The sequence below is a fragment of the Eumetopias jubatus genome, unplaced genomic scaffold, assembly GCF_037043125.1.
Source record: "Eumetopias jubatus isolate StellerSeaLion01/CBP00866 unplaced genomic scaffold, mEumJub1_p1.0 scaffold_11, whole genome shotgun sequence".
Taxonomy (NCBI): domain Eukaryota; kingdom Metazoa; phylum Chordata; class Mammalia; order Carnivora; family Otariidae; genus Eumetopias; species Eumetopias jubatus.
In genome coordinates this window covers 86,732,685-86,755,216 of record NW_028274817.1, presented here as the reverse complement: position 1 = coordinate 86,755,216, position 22,532 = coordinate 86,732,685, and the positions used below count along the sequence as shown (strand labels likewise).

General features: G+C 41.2%; 1 protein-coding gene across 6 annotated transcripts in view; it reads left to right on the top strand.

Moving 5' to 3' along the window:
* Window positions 1-299: 299 nt before the first annotated feature.
* The window catches only part of RP2 (RP2 activator of ARL3 GTPase), a 63,952-nt gene continuing 41,719 nt past the window's right edge, over window positions 300-22,532 (top strand). For 2 of the 6 annotated variants that reach the window (XM_028113386.2, XM_028113387.2), the window contains exons 1-2: window positions 608-923; window positions 19,765-20,430. In XM_028113386.2, coding sequence (XP_027969187.1) covers window positions 822-923; window positions 19,765-20,430 — 768 coding nt within the window. In that variant the 5' untranslated portion in view covers window positions 608-821. Of the gene's footprint in view, window positions 404-607; window positions 924-15,088; window positions 15,289-19,764; window positions 20,431-22,532 lie in introns of those variants that run through there. The other 4 variants (XM_028113385.2, XM_028113384.2, XM_028113388.2 and 1 more) reach the window with 3 other exon arrangements.

The window sequence follows — 22,532 nt, the reverse complement described above, 5'->3', positions numbered from 1 at the left end:
TACGTGCTCTTTAAGACAGGCTTTTGGCCTCAAGAAATTCACATTTCCAATAGGGAAAGAATACACAAATAATTATTTTACTAAGTACTTGTGCAATTTTAAGAGTGATACGTAGGAATATTAAGAAAGCACGGAAGAGAAGGCAAAAGAGGGTGTGGCTGGGGGAAGTTTCTGAAGGGGACGACACTAGTCAGACAATGTGGGGGGGGCGGCGGGGGGAAAGGAGGGGAAAATTACGAATTTCAGGGCCTCTTCCTGTGTCAGCTGCAATTCCTGTTCCCTCACCACTTGCATCATAAAACTGAAGCTTAATGTTCAACTGGGGATCCTTCCCGCGCCTAGAACTTGGAAACTGAGAACCAAGGGCAAAGAGACACGGCTGCCGAAGCAGGACTTTGAGCAGGTAAGGACTCTGAGCAGCAACCCCACGGAGTCCTCGGAGGGGCGGGGCCGGGCCGGGGGCGGGGTTTTGGCTGTGCGTGCGCCAGAGCCCGCAGGGCCCGCCACTGGGGGCTGGCGCCGGAGCGGGGCGTGGATTGGTTGTGTGCGTACGTCGGCCTCTCTTCATAGGCCGCGCAGGGCTCGCGGGGCTTTGATTGGCTCGCCGGGCGCTGAGTGGTCATTGGCTGCGATGGGTGGTCTGGGCGACTGAGAGGAGAAAGAGAAGGGGTGTTGGGCCTGGCGGGCTAACCCGGGCTGGGGACCGCTGGACGGCTTTGCGGGGCGGTGTCCGGAGAGCTGCGGGGCCCGGGCGCCCGGGGTTCACGCCACACTCCCAGAGGGTACCTGAACGAGCGGGCCGGCGGGGAGTAACCGGGACCATGGGGTGCTTCTTCTCCAACAGGCGGAAGGCTGAGAAGGAGTCGCAGCCCGAGGGCGGGGAGGAGCGGCCGAAGCAGTACAGCTGGGACCAGCGCGAGAAGGTAACCAAAGTCCCGTGGCCGCTGGTCTCAGGCCCTCCCGGGCCGCCCCGCGAGGGTCCCTGGCGGCCCGGGAGCCCTGAGAGGGCCGACCCAGCAGCTGCAGCTCTCTTGCGCGCGCTCTCCTCTCTGAAGCGAGTAGTTGAAGTCGGGGGGAGTGACTTTTTGGGGGTGCGGTGAAATACAGCGCTGGAGGGGGCGCCGCGGGGAACTGCGAAGCGCTGGAAGGGGGCTTAGAGCTCATTGTCAGAGCCCTGGGGGCTTTCCCTGCGCTCCAGGGGTGGACTCCGGGGAAGCAAGGAGAGCCGGGAATGCCCCGAAATCTGCTCATTTCACCGGCAGCGCCGAGCGGGGTTTTGTCCAGTCCTCGAGTTACACGTGGGACCGATTCTCATCTTTTTCGCGGCTCATGTTCGTCTGTGGCCGTTTTCTCTTTTGTCTGCCCTAGCCGCTAAATCTCTTGGGTGCCTAATGGTATATTCCACTGCTGGATTTTTCTCAGTTACGAAGCGAACTGTTGAGCGTACGGCTTTGCTTTTCCTCCTCTTCCAGTTACCCGAAAGGAATAATGAAAATCGAATCAGTCTTGGAACGTATGTCAGGACTGTATGGTGAAAATAACCAGCATAAACCAGGCAGTATTTTACTGTTGTTTTCAATGAATGAAAACGCCCTTCTTTTTACTTTTGTATACAGCCAGAAACGAGAAAGCTTTGAAACGTACCCTAGTGTTGCACAAAACACACTTAGTCATAAATTTCATAATGTTTCCTCTTTCTACATAGTTCTGCATTTGTGCTTAGTAAAATCCTTTGATAGATTTGGCAATTATTTTTCTTTTCCAAACAAAAAGATGTTTAAATAAACGTTGTAAACAGTTACTTCCTTGCTTAATGCAACTTATCTTTATGCGTGGATACTTCATAGTGAAGTTCGTATTGACTGTTATGATTTCATAGCCCTTCCTGCGTGATTTTCAATCGCCAGAATAATTTATTCATGGAAACGCAGTTCTCCGAGTGTCAGATTTAAGCAGTTGGAAGCTTTTTGCAGAATTCTGAGCCGCATCTTTCTACCCCGTTTCTCAGATCCTTCTTGGGTTGCATGGTATATTAATTCTCTTACCTATACATGATAGCATCATTTTATTGCGTAGGCATGGAAAGTGGTGTGCTTTCTGTCATACAAGAAGATTGCACCTATCATTCGGAGTTATTTGGTGGACAATTTTTAAAAAGATTCATTTCCTCAGCCTTAGTATTTCTAACAATGCTCTTTAACCTTGAACTGTCTGCCATAGAGAAGCTTGTGTATTTGATTTTTATTTTAGCTTTGTGTTTTGAAACCATAGGCTAAAACTAAAGTGCTTTTATTAATTTTTTTATTTAGAGTAGTCTCAGTTGCCCTTTGACTCATTACTTCATAATAAATGGTCTTACAGTTAACCTTTATTAACATAATGTTCAGGTTAGTTAGAATCTCATATGTTAATCTTTCTCTGGTTTTTTTTAAGATGTTATTTATTTATTTATTTGAGAGACAGAGAGAGAGGGGGGGGGGGAGAGGGACGAGCAGACTCCAGGCTGAGTGTAGAGCTCAATGCAGAACTCAGTTCCATCACCTTGAGATCATGACCTGAGCTGAAATCAAGAGCCAGAGGCCCAACGGACTGAACCACCCAAGCGCCCCTTTCTCCTTTTAGATACATGGATGTATTCTGTGATTTTTTTTTTCTTTTGCTTTTTGGCTAAGTAAATGCATCGAAAAATAGAATAGTGGACACCAACATCTAAACTTTTCCCCCATATGAGCATGTAAACTTTCATTTGTAGACAGTTTTGAGCTTACAGGGAGCATTTTTGGGGAACACTAGTAGGTACTGTAGTTGTAGAGGTGTAAGACATATTACTGGATATGTAAAATAAGCTCATGCTTCTGGGTCTGTACATAATAAAAGTTAAAATATTGATCAACTCACCTAATCAGAATTTTTCTTACTAAATGAACATTATATTTTGAAAACAACCCGGTTTAAAACTCTGTTGGCCTATTAGAGAAAGAGAATTACTAGCTTACATTTTGAGACAGTGGAGCTACCACATTTCCCAACATTGCTTTACCTTTTTGGGATTTTTTCTTTTTCTTTAGGAATTTTTTATTTTATTTGTCAGAGAGAGAGTGTGCGAGAGCACAAGCATGGGGACTGGCAGGGGCAGAGGGAGAAGCAGGCTTCCCGCTGAGCAGGGAGCCCAATGCGGGGCTCGATCCCAGGACTCTGGGATCATGACCTGAGCCAAAGGCAGACACTTAACCGACTGAGCCACCCAGGCATCCCTTCTTTGGAATTAGGAGTGCGCTCTAGGGTGCCTCATTTATAGTAGCCTGCTAAATTTTATATGATTTTACAGATTTTTTTTCTAGTTCTTTCTCTCTCATAAGGCCAGTCTAGGCTAGTGTACAAATGTTCTGTATTAGTCCAGTGATACTTCTGCTGAGTTTAGTATGGTCTTGCTTGCCCCTAGAAGATTTCAGTTGTACCTTAAAAGGAACAGAATGCAAATATAGCCCAGAGAACATAAGTGAGATACGTTTTAAAGTTACATCAGACAATTGCCATTCAACTTTAGTTGTAAAAACATAATTCATTGCCTGAAAAGTTTCCTTGCAATTTGGAAAAGTGGTGTTTAAATTTTTCCTTAGGTTGTGTAATCAGAGCATCTTTGTTGAGAGGCACCCTCTGGGTTTTGGGTTTGGAGTTATGTAATTGGGTCAGTCTTAGGGGACTGAAGCTAGGAGAAATTGTCTCAGGATGTTTGGAGACTAAGTGTTGTCATGGCAACTGATATACTGTAATCAGCAGTGTATGAACCTTATTTTCTATTGCTGCTAACTTGGAAAAAGTGAAAAGCTTACTGTACAATTACTACATTGACATGAGAAATATTTTTGGATTGTAAGTTTTTTTTTATTTAAATCCAAGTTAGTTGACACATAGTGTGTTATGAGTGTCAGGGGTAGAATTTAGTGATTCATCAGTTGCATACAACACCCAGTGCTCATTCCATCAAGTGCCCTCCTTAATGCCCATCGCCCAATTATCCCATCCCCCCACCCACCTCCCCTCCAGCAACCGTCTGTTTGTTCCCTGTTGTCAAGAGTCTCTTATGGTTTGCCTCTCTGTCCATTATTACCTTATTTTATTTTTCCTTCCCTTCCCCTATGTTCATCAATTTTGTTTCTTAAATTCCACATATAAGTGAAATCATATGGTATTTGTCTTTCTAATACCCTCTAGTTCCATCCATTTTTAAATTATTTGGAAAGAAATGCTTTTACACTTTTTATCTGTATGCTGCCTCTCGTGGCTAGGCAAATTAATATATAAATACTCAAACACCAAGGAATACTCAAAATTATAAAAATTATCCCTGCCCTTAAAGAGCTGACTGTTTTATTGAGTTAAAACAGGAATATTTAAGTGCAAACAAGGAAAAGATCAGTGGTACGGAAAAGTCATTTTCATTTTCCAGTTATTCATACCAGTACTCCTCCTGGATGATAGAAATGAGGATTCGTCCTCTAAACAGTGATGGCATAAGTGAATTTGAGTATGGGCAACATATCTTGTATCCATTACATTCGTCTCATATTTGATAGAAATAAAACTAAACAAAAGCCTTACACCAGAGATTCAAGTAACTGCATTTTATTTGGTGTCTGTTTCATGACTTTGGATAAAGCAGTCAATTCGTGCACTTCAGGTTCCTCGGCTATAAAATGGGACAATGCTAAGGATTACTGTTTAACAGCGTGAAGCCCTGTCCTGACAAAAGGGGGTTAGACAGTAATGGTCACCTCTGAAGATAGAACTCAGACCAGAGATTGGACAGGACAGAACCGGTCTTATAAAGCAGATCATAATTCCTGGGGTTGTTCATCAGTGGAAGGAGTGGCTTTGTGAGGAACTAATCTCCATATTAGTCAAAAGATTTCAGACAGCGGTTGGATGGCCACTTACTGGAAAGAAGTATCTGCATTGAGTAGGGGGCTAGATGCTGTTTTTAGCCTTTTAAGTATGTAAAGTACATATTCTAGTTATCAATTGCCACATACCAAACCACTCTAAAACTCAGTGGCTTAGAATAATGGCAAGTACTTATTTTGTTCACAACTCTGCGATTTGTGTAGGGTTTATCAAGTTTGGCTCTCTGCTCTCTGCCGCATCAGATGCAGCAGCTTGACTGGGGGCTGGAGGATCTGCTTTCAATATGGCTTAATAACAGAGCTGGCTGGCAAGTTGATTCTGGCATTTGGCTAGGGCTGAGGGCCCGGGGCCTCTTCACGTAGCCCAGGCTTCTGCACAGCATGATGGCTGGGTTCCAAGGGCAAGTGTCCTAAGAGAGACCGGGAGAGGCTGCATGGCTTTTTCTAACTAGCCTCTTAAGTGATGTAGCATTACTTTGCCACATTCTCTTGGTTGAGGTATTCACAAGTGCCCACCCACGTTCAAGGGAAGGGACCTTTTGATGGGAGGAGGATCAACGAATTTGTCCACATGTTTTAAATCTTTTACGTAAAGTTGTTGTTACTGTTTTTTTAAAGGAGATAACTAGCTCTTTGTTTATTCATTTTAAAAACAGCTTTATCACTAATCACCAGGGAAATGCAAATTAAAACCACAGTGAGGGGCACCTGGGTGGCTCAGTCGATTAAGCCTTTGGACTCTTGACTTCCGCTCAGGTCATGATCTCAGGGTCATGAGATAGAGCCCTGCGTTGGGCTCGGTGCTCAGTGGGGAGTCCGTTTGGGATTCTCTTCCTCTGCTCCTCCCCCTGCTCACACGCACATTCTCTCTCCCTCTCAAATAAATAAATAAATCTTAAAAAAACCCACAATATCACCTCATACCTGTCAGAATGGCTAAAATAAAAAACTCAAACAGCAAGTGTTGGCCAAGATATGGAGAAAAAGGCATCCTCTTGCACTGTTGCTGTTGGTGGGAATGCAAACTGGTGTGGAATACAGTACGGAGGTTTCTCAGAAAATAAAAAACAGAACTACCCCACTATCCAGTAATCGCACTACTGCATAATTGCCCAAAGAATACAAAAACACTAATTTGCACCCCTATGTTTATTGCGTCATCATTTACAATAGCCAAATTATGGAAGCAGCCCAAGTGTCCCATCAATAGATGAATGGAAAAAGAAGATGTGGTATACATATAATGGAATATTACTCAACCACAAAAAGAATGAAATCTTGCCATTTGCAACAACATGGATGGAAGCTAGAGAGTATAAAGGCTAAGCGAAATAAGCCAGTCAAAGAAAGAGAAATACCATATGATTTCACTCATGTGGAATTTAAAGAAACAAAACAAACGAACAAAGGAAAAAGAGACACAAACCAAAAAACAGACTCGTAACTATCAAGAACGAACAGATGGTTACCAGAGGGGAGGTAGGTGGGGAGATGGGTAAAATAGGTAATGGGGATCAAGAGTACACTTATCTTGGTGAGCACTGGGTAATGTATGGAACTGTGGAATCACTGTATTGTACACCTGAAACCTAACATTCTATGTTAACTACACTGGAATTAAAATTTTTAAAAAACAGAAAAAAATATGTTGAGTCCTTAAAAAGGACTAGAAATAAATGTCTAAATTTTCTGAAGTTTTTATAATAAGCACACCTTATTTTTATAATCGGATATATATGCAGTGTATATAAATAGAAATATTAATAAAAATGCGATCTCTGGGGGAAAATATATAATTAATGAATACCTATAAAAGACTAATATAGATTTCTACTTGACTATTATTTTATTATAATTCTATTCAAATCTGTATAAACATAAAGCCAGGCATAAATCCCTTATGTTTACACTATTCTAAAGTGATTAAATAAAAAAAGCTTAAGCACATATAATAATGAAGCAAATAAAATTAAACAGTTTTAATATAAAAAATAGCTTTATTGAGATACATCTACCATACAGCTTACTTAAGGTATACAGTTCAGTAGTTTTAGTAAGTTCACAGGGTTATGATGCCATTACTATGATCTAATTTTAGAACATTTTCATTCCCCACAAAAGAAATCCATACCTATTAGTAGTTCTTCCCACTTCCCTCTCTCCCCACCCCCAGCCCTGGGAAACCACAATTTTACTTTCTATCTCTATAGATTTGCCTATTTTACACATTTCATATAAATGGAATCACACAGTATTTGGCCTTTTGTTACTGGCTTCTTTCACTTAGCATGTTTTTGAGATTCATCCATATTGTAGCATGTATCAGTACTTTATTCCTTTTTATCGGTGAATAATATTCCACAGAATAGATAATTACTTATAACTTTTATTTGTCCAGTTTATTTATCCATTCATCAGTTGGTGGACATTTGGGTTGTTTTCGCTTTTTGGCCATTACAAATAATGCCGCTCTGAATATTTGTGTACAGTTTTTTATGTGGACATACGTTTTTATTTCTCTCAGGGATATACCTAGACTTGGTATTCCTGAGTCATATAGTAACTCTATGTTTAACTTTTTGAAGATCTGCTGAACTTTTTTAAAGTGTCTGCACCATTTTATATTTCTACCAACAGGGTATTGAGGGTTCAAATTTCTTCACTTACATAAAGTTTTGGTAAAGGGGAAAAGCACAGAGAGTGAAAAGTATATGGGACTGGGGTTTTAATTTGTATTCTACACACCAGTATACCTCATTGGTAAAGGCCTTTAGCTTTTCCAGCTTTCAGTTTCCCAAGATCCACTGGAGTTCTCTAATTCTTTGAGCATCTCAGGATGGGGCGGGGTGGGGGGTAAGCATTGCTAGATGCATTCAGGCAAATCGGGGTAAACAAAGGGAATGTGATAGGATGTGAAATTAGATTAAGATTAGATTAGATGGTATGGAAAATCCTTTTCTTTTTTTTTTCTTTTTTAAAGATTTTATTTATTTGGCACAGAGAGATAGTGAGAGCAGGAGCACAAGCAGGGGGAGTGGGAGAGGGAGAAGCAGACTTCCCACTGAGCAGGGAGCCGGATGCGGGGCTCGATCCCAGGACCCTGGGATCATGACCTGAGCCAAAGGCCGGCGCCCAACGACTGAGCCACCCAGGCGCCCCTGGAAAATCCTTTTCAGTCCTAAAATTTTATAATTCTATTTTGTGGTTATCAATTTAGCAACATGGTGAGCTAATATAAATACAGTGCTTCACCTTCTTTTATCCTCAGTGTACATAAGATCAAGGTACTGGTATTTATTATTATTTCTATAATTACTTGGCACTGCCATTTTCATTTATGAAATAACCTTTCAGCTATGTAGCTGTAGTCCTGAAACTGATTTAACGATGTTGAAATTTTAAGTAATTTTATTTTAAATGAAATGTAATTTACATACAGTGAAATTTACCCTTTTAAAGTATACAGTTATGAGTTTTGGCAAATGAACATAGTCAAGTAACTGATCACCGCAGTTGAGATATAGAACAGTTCCATCATCCCGCCAGATTTCCTCATGCTCCTTTGTAGTTGCCTCTGATCACTTTTTTATTCCTGTAGTTTTATCTTTTTTTTAAAAGATTTTCTTTATTTATTTGACAGAGAGAGACACAGCGAGAGCGGGAACACAAGCAGGGGGAGTGGGAGAGGGAGAAGCAGACTCCCCGCCGAGCAGGGAGCCCGATGCGGGGCTCGATCCCAGGACCCTGGGATCATGACCCGAGCCGAAGGCAGATGCTTAACCAACTGAGCCACCCAGGGGCCCCTTGGGGTCATGGGACTTTGTATCCACGTGCGAAGTGTACTGTGGGTCCCACCCACAGCTCCCACTCAAGGGTAAGCCCTTGTGCATGCATCGTTGGGCCCTATGATGGCCCACTAGCCACACATGTTTAGACTGAAGGTCAGGGACTCCTCTGACCCAAAAGCAACAAATCCACAGTCGGGCCAGCAATCTAGGATTTCGCCTACCAAGAAATTAGCTGGGTCATATTCCACTCTGAGAAATTTAGCTGGGGAATACCAAAATAATTGGACAGTTGGTGGTTCTGATGAGAGAACAGAAACTGTGACTAAAGAAAGCTATGAATGGCGATTCCCTGCAGCAATTAGCAATAACATAATGAAAAGATGCTCGCATGAGATGAAAAAGTTTTGGGGATCTAATGTACAACATGGTGACTGTACTTAACAGTACAGTATTGTGTACTTGAGACTTGCTATGAGGGCAGAGCTTTAATGGTCTGGACAAAACGACCAAATGGTAATTATGTTAGGTAAAGATGTGTTAACTAGCCTTATCGTGGTAAACATTTTGCAGTATATATGCGTATCCGATACACGCGCGTGTCAAGTCATCACGTTGTACACCTTGAATTTACATAATGTTTCGGGGCGCCCGGCTCGGTCAGTTAAGCGTCTGCCTTCGGCTCAGGTCATGATCCCAGGGTCCTGGGATCGAGCCCTGCATTGGGCTCCTTGCTCGGCGGGGAGTCTGCTTCTCCCTCTCCCTCTGTTGCTCCCCCAGCTTGTGCTCTCTGTCTCTCTCTGTCAAATAAATAAATGGAAGAATCTTTTAAAAATAAAGTCTTATTTATTTAAGTACTCTCTTCACCCCACATGGGACTCAAAACTCTTGACCCGGTGATCAAGAGTTACATGCTCTACCAACTGACCGGACTGGGTGCCCCATCCCTATAGTTTTGTCTTTTTGAGAAAGTCATATAAATGGGACCCTGTAGTATGTAACCTTTTGAGTCTGCCTTCTTTCACTTAGCATGATACTTTTAAAATTCATCCATGTTACTGCATGTATCAGGAGTTCCTTTTTACTGTTGATTAGTATTCCATTATATGGGTGTATCATGTTTGTTTATCCATTCACTGGTTGAGGAACATTAGGGTTGTTTTCAGTTTTGGTAATTGTGAATAAAAAGCTGCATGGTTTTTGAGTGAACATAATTTTTCATTTCGTTTGGGTGAATACCTAGGAGTGGGGTCACTGACTCATGGAAATTGTGTGTTAAGTTGTATAAGAAACTGCCAGACTGTTTTCCAGAGTGGCTGTGCCAGTTTGCGTTCTTCCCAGCCGTGTATGAGATCCAGTAGCTATGCCACCAGCACTTGGTATGGTCAGGGTTTTGGTTTGTTTTTTTAATTTTAGCCATTCTAATAGGCATGTAGTGGTATTTCATTGGGGTCTAACTTGCATATCCCTCATGACTAATGATGTTGCGCATTTTTCCATGTACTTATTTGCCATCCATATATTTACTTTGGTGAAGTGTTTATTAAAATCTTTTGCCCCTTTTTTACTAGGTTGTTTTCTTAATTGACTTTTGAGACTTATTTTAATATATCCTGGATACAAGTCCCTTGTCATATGTGTGTTTTGCAGATTTTTTTTTTTACCAATTAATGATTTGTCTTCTCTTAACAGTGTCTTTTGAAGAATAAAAGTTTTCTATTTTGATAAAAGTCCAGCTTTCAATTTTTTCTTTTATGGATTGCGTTTTGGGTTTCACATCTAGAAAATCTTTGCCCAACCAAGATTACAACAATTTTCTCCTCCGCTTTATTCTAGAAGTTGTAGAGTTTTGGTTTTACAGTTAGGTTCTGTGATCCATTTTGAGTTAATTGTTATATATGGTGCAAAATATGAGAGATTCTTTTTCTTTCTTTTTTACATATAGATTTCCAATTGTTCCAATAACATTTGTGGAAAAGACTCTCCTTTCTGTATTGTATTGCCTTTGCACCTTTGCCAGTGTATACATAAGTCTATTTTTGACCTCTCTATTCTGTTCCATTGATTTATGTGCCTAGTAAACATTGGTTTCTGTTTGAATATGGTTAAATACGAAGAAACAACCAAGAAAACGTACTTAGGAGCCAGACTGCCTAGGTCTGAGACTCAGCTCAAGCACTTAACTAACTGTGTGACTTTGGGCAAGTTATTTATTTAGCCTCTGAGTGCCTAAATTTTCTCATCTGTAAAACAGAGACGATAGTACACAACTCTCATAGGGGTTTTCATGAGTATTTTTTAAAAGATTTTATTTATTTATTTGAGACAGAGAAAGCTGCGTGCAGACCTGCAGGGGGGAGGGGCCAAGGGGGAGGGAGAGGGCTGGCAGAGCCCGAGGGAGGGCTGGATCTCGCCTTCCTGAGATCACGACCTGAGCTGAAATCAAGAGTCAGACACTCAACACACCAAGCCACCCAGGCGCCCCGGGGTTTTTAGGAGTATTGAGTGAATGGATTATAAAGCACTGGAAATGGTGCCTCGTGCCTATAGGGTGCTTCTTATACTCCTGAGCTTTATTTTGGGACTTCAGTGCAGACAGGCTTTCCATTAAAATTTAAAAATTCTACTGTTTCATCTCAGATTATCATTATGGAAGTTTACCTGTGGAGATGAATTTTAATGGAAAATTTGCATTGCTACTCGGTAAAAAATAAGATGTTTACTTTCGTTTTCTGTTAGGAAAATAATGCTTAACTTAGTTTAGTAGCTGTATCAGGTGAATTGCAGCTATTGAAATGTTTCTTTGATTCTTAAAGTGTATTTACTACCTTTTATGGATTGTAGTAAGAAATACAGCCTAAACTAAGCTCACTTCATAAGTGGCATTTGTGAAATGGTAGCTTGAAATATGACCTTTCCATGTTTGTGATTTTGGGCACTTTATTTGAGAAAGAAGAGTTAACTTTTGCAAAATTACTGTTGTACTAAGCTTCAGGTTATCTATTATTACTTTTTGTTTTGAAGAACTTTCAGGATTTGTTGAGAAAGTACAGCAACATAAATCCTAAATTTCTCCTTTGTAGACCATATTTACAGTCCAAATAATTTTGTACTATAGAACTCTGTAGCTTAGAGGATCTTTAACTATAGCATTAATTTCTCCCCATAAATAGAAGAACTGAGGTGTCTGGATAAAACACTTAGAAGAATAGTAAATTACATTTAACTCCTCACCATTAGCAGTTGTTATGGACTGAGTGTTTGTGTCCCTCCAAAATTCCCATGTTGAAGCCCTAACTCTCCGTGTGGCTGTGTTTGGAGATGGGGCCTCAAAGGAAGTAATTAAGGTTAAAAGGGATCATAAAGGTGGGGCCCTGATCTGATAGGATTAGTGTCCTTATAAGAAGAGACATCAGAGAGCTTGCCCAGCACTCACCCAGGAAGGAAACCAACTGTGATGGCACCCTTAATCTTGGACATCCCCAGCCTCCAGAGTGTGAAATATAAATTTCTGTTGTTTAAGCCACCTGGGTGTTATTTTGTTATGGCAACCAGTCTTAGTCTGTCTCAGGCTGCCATGACAAAATAGCATAGACTAGGTAGCTTAAACAACAGACATTTCTTTATTAAATGGTTCTAGAGACTGAGAAGTCCAAGATCAAGGTACCCGCAGATCGAGTGTCTGGTGTCAAAGATAAATACTGCTGGACATTAGTTAAAGCATTGAAAACAGATTTTGTTCAGTAACTGCTGACACTAGGGGACAGAGCTGAGCTCCGTACCAATTTGTGTAGAGCTGATTTCAGCAATTTTATCAGGAAAATGAGGGAACTGGGAGAGCAGGGGCTCCATAAAGTCAGAGAAGTGAAAATTACAAAGTTGGTCAGTGTAAATGTGATTAAACCAGCTGTGTTTGTTCACTCGCAGTTATCAACCTTAGGATTCTGTCCTCCCACAGAGACTGGTGGTACACAGAGGCCCTATCCTTCCTGGTAATTGTATTTCAAAGGAATGACTCTCAGGTCCTTGAGAAAGATATCACTGAGTTTTAAGACTTACATATTCACAACTGTTAAGCCCCCTTTTTTAAAAAAAAGATTTTATTTATTTATCTGAGAGAGAGAGAGGGAGAGTACACAAGCAAGGGGAGCAGCAGAGGGAGAGGGAGAAGCAGACTCCCGGCTGAGCAGGGAGCCCAATACGGGGCTCGATCCCAGGACCCTGGGACCATGACCTGAGCCGAAGGCAGACCCTTAACTGACAGAGCCAACCAGGCGCCCCTGTTAAGCCCTTTTTAATAAATGCTCTAAGAAAGGGAAGTCAGGGGCCTATTATCAAGTATTGGCTAGAATAAGTAGTAAATTTTCCTGGCAGGAAGACTTTCCAGGCAGGAATTTTAATGGGGGTAAGGGGGTAGGGTCCTTCTAGGGACATGGCTTTGTGCTGCTAGAAGACATGCTAGAGTTTGGTCGGGTCTCTTACTGCAGGGATTTGGACGGAATTGTAATGTGCCAAGAGTTCCACAGTTCTCACTGGTGAGGGCCTGCTTCCTGGTTCATATTCAGTTACCTTCTTGTGGACTCATGGCCTTTCCTCTAGTGTGTGCACAAGGAGGGAGGGAGACGGAGGGAGGAAGAGAGGGAGATCTCCTCTTCTAAGAGCCCTGATCCCATCATGAGGCCCTGCCCTTATGATTTCTTCTAAACCTGAAAGGCCTAACTCCCAAGTACCATCACTTTGGGGGTTAGGGCTTCAGCATTTGAACTTTGAGAGGATACAGGTATTCAGTACATAACACTTCCTGTGCAGACTAAGGCAGCAGCTCAGTAATTTCAAAGTTAAGAAAGAGTGGATATTATTTCTGCGTTTGCAACAAGTCTTAACTGCAACTACTGGTATAGTACTAATTATAATTAATATAGCTGAAACTTCTCAAATACCATACATCTTACGTATCATTTCCATGCAAAACAAATTTGCCAAATTCCTTTAAGTAACAGGTATTAACTGTTATTTTTTTAAGATTTTATTTATTTATTTGAGAGAGAGCACACACTAGCTGGGGGGGGAGGGGCAGAGGGAATGGGAAAAGCAGAGCAGACTCCCCACTGAGCAGGGAGCCCGACCTGCAGACCCCAGGACCCCAAGATCAAGACCCGAGCCAAAGGCAGATGCTTAACCAGCTGAGCCACCCAGGCGCCCCAACTTTTATTTTTTTATTTTTATCCAAACACTGGTTTGTTCCCTACTTAATTCTCAGATAAATATGCTTGCAAATGTTTGAACTTGTTATCCATATCTCAGGCAAAGATAATTTGGCCAGAATCTTGAACCCCAAATTAATTCCCCAGGAAGATACAGAGTTTTACATCAAGAGTTTTAGGTACAGTGAGATAAACTATAAACTGAAACTTGAAGATTCTACTTGCCCATTGAGTCTGAGGCCTTGGTAGAGACAGGCCAACTCCTGGACTCCTTTTCCCTGCACCTAATCCTGGTGCGCTTGATCTTCTCACCCCCACTGCGGGAGGTGGGTTGGTGCCAAGGTGACAGGCTGAAGAAGACCAGACAGTGTTTTTACCCTCCTTAAGGCCTAAAGCAGAACTGACTGAAACCACTCTTGCAAGTTCCCTTTTCTCCACTTTAAGGCCTGGATTAGATCCAGATCCCATTAGCCTGCTCCGTGACCACATTCCCATCCCCTTTGACTGGCTCTTCCAAGCGGAAGGCAGCCGCAGCTTTCTTTTACCGCAGGTATGGGAGAGAAGAGAATGTAAAAAGGAGAAACCCAGGACTGGTATTAAGAGTGCCCTTGCCTCCTTTGTGTATAATTATCTTCCTACTCAGAAGTTGGCCAACTTGCGCAGTGACCTGACTGAATGTCCCTAGGAATATCATGTTGTTCTTGATCATTATCGGGATCTCTCTTCTTTGGGGATGGCGTGGAGAATGGGGGAGTGGGGAAGTGTGTGATTACCAAACTTAGTTACTCTTCACATTTGTTTATTAAAACGACCCCTGGGGACCGCCTCCCTCCTGGTTACACTCTGAGGTAACAAAGATTCAGTAGTTAAAATGGATTCAACATGGGTGTATGGAGTGCCTCTGTGGTGCCAAGCACTGTTCTAGGTGCAGGGGAAAACAAGGGTGAGCAAGGCAGATAATCCTTTCCCTCGTAGACCTTATGTCCCAATGGAGGGCTGGTAGAATAAAGACAATAAATACAATTCGTACACAGTGCATTAAAAGGAAGTTAAGTGCTTTGGAGAAAAATAAAGAAGGGTAAAGAGGTCGTGTTGGAGGAGGTGTTTCCGTTTTAAGTAGATTGGTTACAGGATGCCAGCCCAAAGATCGCTGTACAGGAAGAGATAGACACTAGTATTTAATGCAACATAGAGCCTCCGAAAAGGGGGAGCAGGCTCCTGGTTGAGGAAACTGGAGAGCTTCCCAGAAACAAGTTTGACAGGTGGACAGGAAGAACTAGGAGAAGGCCGTCTGGGCAAAGGAGAATCAGAGGGCAGAGACAAGTCACGACAAGTGCTTCAGAGCTACTGAGGAATACGTTGCCACAGCAGATCAATAGGAATTAGGAGCAAAATGTAAGTTGTTATCACGTAATAGTGACTTACATTGAAGGATTTTTCTAATACTGAACCATTTGCACTCAACTTGGTTGTGGTGCTTTCTCTTTTTATAGGATTGATTTAATTTGCAGGGTGGTGGTGTGTTGTGTGGTTTTTTTTCTTCCCCCATCTACAGATGTGAGTGAAATGAACCTAAAATCTTCTTCTTTTGTTATGTCTTTGTTTTTCTTACTAGGTTCTTGCCAGGCAGGCTAGTAGCATGAGTTAGGACTGGTCCTTCTTTTTCTGTTGTCTTTATGGGTTTGCATAAACCTGGGATAAATAAAATTGGAATCTGCTTATAAAACCATCTGGACCTGGTGTTTTCTTTGTGGGAACACTTAGCCCACTGGTTGTATTTCGTTAGCAGTAAATAGCATTTTATTTAAGCTTTTAACTTCCTCTGAAGTCAGTTGTGCGAAGTTATTTTTGGGGGCGCCTGGGTGGCTCAGACGGTTGAGCGTCTGCCTTCGGCTCAGGTCGTGATCCCAGGGTCCTGGGATTGAGCCCCGCGTCGGGCTCCCTGCTCAACAGGAAGCCTGCTTCTCCCTCTCCCTCTGCCTGCTGCTTCCCCTGCTTGTACACACACTCTCTCTCTCTCTCTCTCTGTCAAAAATAAAATCTTTAAAAAAAAAAGTTATTTTTTAAGAGATTTGTTCATTTCATAGACAAAATCTCCTGAAACTTGTTGGTATATGGTTATTGATACTACTCTCTTTTTAACCTCCATTTATGGTAATATCCCTCTCTTCATTCATATCGTTCGTGTTTCATTCTTCTTTCCTTGGTCATTCTTGCCAGAAGTTTGCCTATTTTTTGCCCCCCCCCCAAAAGAAAACATATGTTTGGCTTTGCTGATGTTTTCTATTATATATTTAATACCTAAGTCATTAACTTCTATTTATCTTTTTTCTCCTGCTTTCTGTAGGTTTATTTATTGTCTAATTTCTTAAGATGGACATTTAACTAATTTTCAGTGTTTTTATTATAGCTATTTAAGGTTATAGATTTCCTTCAAAGCACCATCTTTGCTGCATCCCCAATGTGGCGCCTTAACATTTAATTCTAAGTATTTTTAGATTTGATTATGATTTCTTCTTTAACCCATGAGTTATTGAGCAGTGTGTTTTTAAAATTTTCAAGTAGGCAAGAATTTTTAGAAGTATCTTTTGTTATTAACTTTTAACTTAATTACATGTTGGTCCCATATCATGGTCTGTAAGTTATCTGTCATTTGAAATTTGTTTAGGCTTTATGATCTAGTATATGATTTTTAAAAAAGCTTTAATGTGTCCTTAAGAAAACTGTGAGTACACTCTACTTGTCGGATGCAGAACTCAAGCTTATTCTCATTGTGTTTTTCAGATCTTATATATTTTGTTAATATTTTTGGTCTCCTTGACCAATCAGTAGTTGGGAGAAGCACATTAGAAGACACTCCTTAGATTTTAATCTGCCAGTTATGAGGGTTTGGAGAGGTCCAGAGCAACCGTCAGAGTCAGTCCCCACCTGTTTTTTCCCAGCTCTTCACCAGCCCAGGGTTTCTGTCCTGCCCTGAATTTACTCAAAGGAAGTCTGGACCAGAGATCTGAGTCCCAGCAGGTGCGGAAGAAGCGCTGTTGTCTCAAGATTTAGGGTGGGGGAGAAGCAAGAGCAGAAATCCCAGAGGTTCCTTTTCTGTTTTATCCTCCTGCTCTCCCCCACAGGGACTTCTCATAGTTTCCCCTTTTCTTGGTGTTTTCCTTACATGGTCCCTTTGGGGCTGATCTTAGGCAATAGGGAACCAGCAACCATGCTAATTCAGTTTCTTGGTAGAGACCAAACTGGAATACTGTACCTCTTTTGGAAAAAAAAAAAAAAAAAAAAAAGATAAGTTTATTTACTTGAGGGGGCAAGCAGAGGGAGAGAATCTTCGAGCAGAGTCCGCACGGAACTTGGAGCCTGACACGGGGCTCGATCTCACAATCCATGAGATCACGACCTGAGCCAAAACCAAGAGTAACGCAACTGATTGAGCCACCCAGGCGCCCCGGTACCTTTATATACATGCATCACCTGTAAAATCCTAGAAATAGAATTGCTTGAACACTTCTTTCCACATTAAACCTGTGTTTGCCTCCTGTATTTTTCCCTTCTTCTGATGTATGGCACACTAACATCCAATCATATAAATCAGAGCAGTGTTTTTTCAAACCCTTCAGTGGGATAATAGAAAATTTGGGGGGCTTAACACAAAATTAGGGTAAATATTATTTGTGAAGCTTTCATTTCTTTGGTATGTGTACATGCACAAATACAAGTAGGTGTACTGGGCTGTGCTGAAGAATCTACTAATGTGGATTATAGTCCAAAAAAGTCAAAAAACACTGACTACAGAACTAGGAATCATTTTGGATCCATCCTTCTGCCTTACCTCCTATAGCCATTGAATTACCAAATTGATTCTACTTCCTCGATATTTCTCAAATTTATCCTATCTTCTGCTTCTCTCCTAACCACTGCTCTCCGTCCAGTCCTTGCTGGATGACTGACTGCAACAATCTCAGATCCATGCTCCCCCTCCATATTCTTATCAGAGTAATCTTCCTGCAATGTAAATTTTTCTTATTTAAAATCTTCCTGTGGTAACCAACTGCCCATGGATAACTTCCAGGCTTTATGATACGGCCCTTGCCTCTCTCTCTAGCTTCATCTACTCCCATTCTAGTATCACTGGTAAACACCAAACCACTTTTGTTTTTCCTCACGTTCTCCGAAGAGTTTTATTTTGTTAATTCTTTCACTTTTGCCTGGTGTGGGAAGGGAGGCTCCTTTACTCCTACCCGTTTTATGTGGTGATCTTCAGCTTGTTCATTCTCACTTTGTTAGTAAAGTCTTACACCCCTACCTCCCCCACCGCAGGTGTCATTCTCCTCTGTTTCCAGAATATTCTAGGCATCTTGCATTACACAGCCAAGTTGTTTTTAAATCATCTGTTTAGGTTAGTTTTACTTTTTTTATGGGAAGAGCTGGTCATACTCATGTCAGTGCCTAAGAGACCATCTGGCTCATATTGGGTGTTCAAATGTTGGTTGAATGACTGAAGATCTGGGAAGTTGAAGTGCCTCTTCCAAGGTGATGTTGCTTATAGGTGACAAAATTAAGACTGGGAGACAAAGTGCCTCTCTTATTGCCTCATGCTGCAGACCAGTACTCCTTCTAGTACATTATATAAAACTGGATAAGTACAACATTTATTGTGCAATACTGAATAAGTCACTTTAAGTTAGTTTGGTAATGGTTGGGATGATTATCCTCTGTGACTAATCAAAATTTTACCTACTCTCTGGGAGTCTATTTCTGGCACATGAATAGTTTTGCATGAAATCTAATATGTGCAAAAAGGTAAAACAGTGCAAGTAGACTCACATGTAATTAAAAAAAATCAAAATGGCCTTTTTGTGGCTCTTAGAGGTCAGTTAGAATTTTAAAATATATAATGTGACAAATTCCAGGCATACTGTTTAAAAGGTTATGTGTGCTTTAGTTTAGAATATCTAAAGATAGGAATGGTGGCATTTAAAGAATTACATTGTAGGAAAAGCTCAATAAATATTTGAATCAAACTTGCAGATGGGAGTTATGCCATATAGTAATTCTTGTGCCTTCGGGTTCTTCCATTTTCTGTAGCATATTGCAGAAATCAGTCGGGGTTTAGAAACTAAGACCCATGCATCCATATACTGAAGGATAGAGAAATATATTTCAGTCTGGGTGTATTTCCAATTTCAGAAGTTTTTAAAGAAGCAGCAGAAGTTGTTTTAAATTTTCACTTGTGGAATTTAAGAAGCAACACAAACGAACAAAGGAAAAAGACAGTCGAAACACCGGACTCTTACATAGAACAAACTGGAGGTTACCAGAGGGGAGGTAGGTGAACTAGGTGATGGGGATTAAGGAGGGCACTTGTGATGAGCACCGGGTGATGTATGGAATTATTGAATCACTACACTGTACACCTGAAACTAATATGACACTATATGTTAATTACACTTGAATTTAAAAAATTTAAAAATTGAAGCATCAGGAAAAAAGAAAGGGTCAGAGCTGAAATATTCCTTAATATCATCCAAAATGCTGTGTGCGTGAGAATTTCCCCAACGGTTTCAAAAAAGTATCTCTATAGTTGGTATGTTGAAACAGGATCCACACAATGTTCACACCTTGTTTGGTTGTTATGTCCTTGAGTCTTTCTTTATCACAATTTCCTCTCCCTTTTTTCCCCCCTCATTTCTCTTAATTGTTGGAAAAAAATAATTTGTGCTGTTCATTTTCTTACTGTGTTGCCAAGTTGGTGAGAGTAGGAACTTCTTATTTTAGCGCCAAGAATTGTGCGTGGTACCCAGTAGACACTTGACTAATATTTGTTGAATAATGTTAGTAATACTCAAGGCCTGTGTTTTGTCCCTGCAGGTTAATCCAAAAGACTACATGTTCAGTGGCCTGAAGGATGAAACAGTAGGTCGCCTACCTGGCCAAGTGGCAGGACAACAGTTTCTCATTCAAGACTGTGAGAACTGTAACATCTACGTCTTTGATCACTCGGCTACAATTACTATCGATGACTGTACTAACTGTGTAATTTTTCTGGGACCTGTGAAAGGCAGTGTGTTTTTCCGGAATTGCAGAGATTGCAAGTGCACGTTAGCCTGCCAACAGTTTCGTGTGAGGGATTGTAGAAAGCTGGAAGTCTTTTTGTGCTGTGCCACTCAACCCATCATTGAGTCTTCCACAAACATCAAGTTTGGCTGCTTCCAATGGTACTACCCTGAATTAGCGTTCCAGTTCAAAGATGCAGGGCTAAGTATCTTCAATAATACCTGGAGCAACATTCATGACTTTACACCTGTGTCAGGAGAACTCAACTGGAGCCTTCTTCCAGAGAATGCTGTAGTGCAAGACCATGTTCCTCTACCTACTACCGAAGAGCTCAAAGCTGTCCGAGTTTCCACAGAAGCCAACAGAAGTATTGTTCCAGTATCTCGGGGTCAGAGACAGAAGAACAGCGATGAGTCATGCTTAGTGGTATTATTTGCTGGTGATTACACTATTGCAAATGCCAGAAAACTAATTGATGAGGTAAGGAGAGAGAGAAGAGAGACAGACACACACCTAGATAGGAACACAACACTTTCTGGAGAACTTCTATTCTTTTCAAAAATTGGCTATTAGGAATACAGGCAATCCTTAAGTTCTAGTCCTCTCCCCCCTGCAGATGTATCTGTAAGCTGGTTGCTTGGCCTCAAAAGACTTTCCCAAAGAAACTTTAAAAAAATATAATTCAGTAAGCATTTATTAAGCACTTATTATGTGAAGAGTTACTTCTGTTGCCATATTTCATTGGCTATAGGATGCACATTTGTTTCCACATTTTTGCTCATCCGAAATGCATCTTACAACTGACAGCAACTTAAAGCTGATGACCTACAGTATATGCTGGAGATGGAGACACATGGGCAAAATTCTCTGCCCTCGGAGAACTTCCATTCGTTCTAATGAATGATTTCCACGGAAGCTTACAAAAGTAGTACTGCATAGTAAAGCATGACCTTATTTAGTTGGGAATATTTTTTTGGAGTTTTAATTGGTTGGAGGGGGTGGCAAAGACATTTAGGAGTACAACTTTTGGCCACTGGGGCGACTGTGAAAACCACCTCCCCATTATTCTCCTTTGCCCTGTTGCTATGGGAAGGGGAGGTTGGTGTGTAAGAATGAGGTGGGAGCTGGGATAGCAGAGGTGGTGGGCTCAGGAGCAGGGACTCAGTGAGTTTGGGATTAAAGAAGAGTCCTTCTAGCGGAAGCAGCTTCCACTTGAAAAATAACTGGGGACGTAGAGATTAGAGGCTCCAGAAGCAGCAGTTCCTATGTTGGTGGGTGCTCCAGTAGGGAGGCAGCAGTGGGACATATTGGTCACTCATTAATCAGATGTTCTTCAGAAGGAGTGGTCAAATTTAAAAATCAAACTTCCGGAAATGAAGAAGTGAATGGAAAACAAGTCTCCTTTTGAATGGATTTTTTAAAAAATTATAACTGTTCTTTTAAAAAAAAAAAACATTTGATTTATTTATTTGACAGAGAGAGAGAGAGAGCTAGAGGAGGAACACAAGCAGGGGGAGTGGGAGAGGGAGAAGCAGGCTTCCCGCGGAGCAGGGAGCCCGATATGAGGCTCGATCCCAGGACCCTGGGATCATGACCTGAGCCGAAGGCAGATGCTTAACGACTGAGCCACCCAGGCGCCCCTAAAAATTGAAACTGTTCTGTCGAAAGGAAGATTGTAGGGGGGGAAAAAACACTAAAACTGACCACCGCTCTGTAGCTATACATCCCACAATGTAGAAAACCCATGTCTGAAACCTACAAAGTATATCTGAAGTCTAGTTTTCAAAACAACAGAAACCGAAGTATAATTTTAAGACTGTGGTATTTTTATTTTTTGTTCATGCCAATCTGCTGAAAACATGCTATGAATCTGGTAAGATATAGAAAAAGTACTTCTGGCCTTTGAGCAATCTAATCACATGCTAATCCAACATCCGAGAGGTCAGCATTTTCATTATACTTCATGGTGACTTAGAAAAAAATCTACATACAGTTTTCAGACAATGTAATTATTCAGGTTAAACTCCTTTTTTGGTAGGAACTGAGAAGTGGACATAAAGAATAGGTAGCACGTTTAAAGAAAAAAACCCATCAAAACAGTCTTTCTTCATGAGTCATCAGATGTTCTTAACCTTTTAATTTTTGGTATCTCATGTGTGAAATGGCAGCATTGTGTGCACTTGAAAGCAACATGACCGGGAAGAATGATGTTCTTTAGATGTCCTTCTGGAGTACAAGATATTTTAAAACAAAAATGCAACAACAGCTGTGATAATAATAGCTAACACTTATATAGTGTTCACTGTATACCAGGCGTTGTTATAAGGAATTTAAATGAAGTAACTCCCTTAATTTAGAATAACCTATGAAATAGGTGCCATTTAGTCCCCTTTTTACAGATAAGGAAAATGAGCCACAGAGAGAGCAAGTAACTTGCAAAAGGTCACTCAGCTGGTAAACAGCAGAGCCATGATTTAAATCCAGACTTAGAAAAAAATCTACATACAGTTTTCAGACGATGTCATTATTCAGGTTAAACTCCCTTTTTGGTAGGAATTGGCTTTAAAGCACAGTCTGAACCC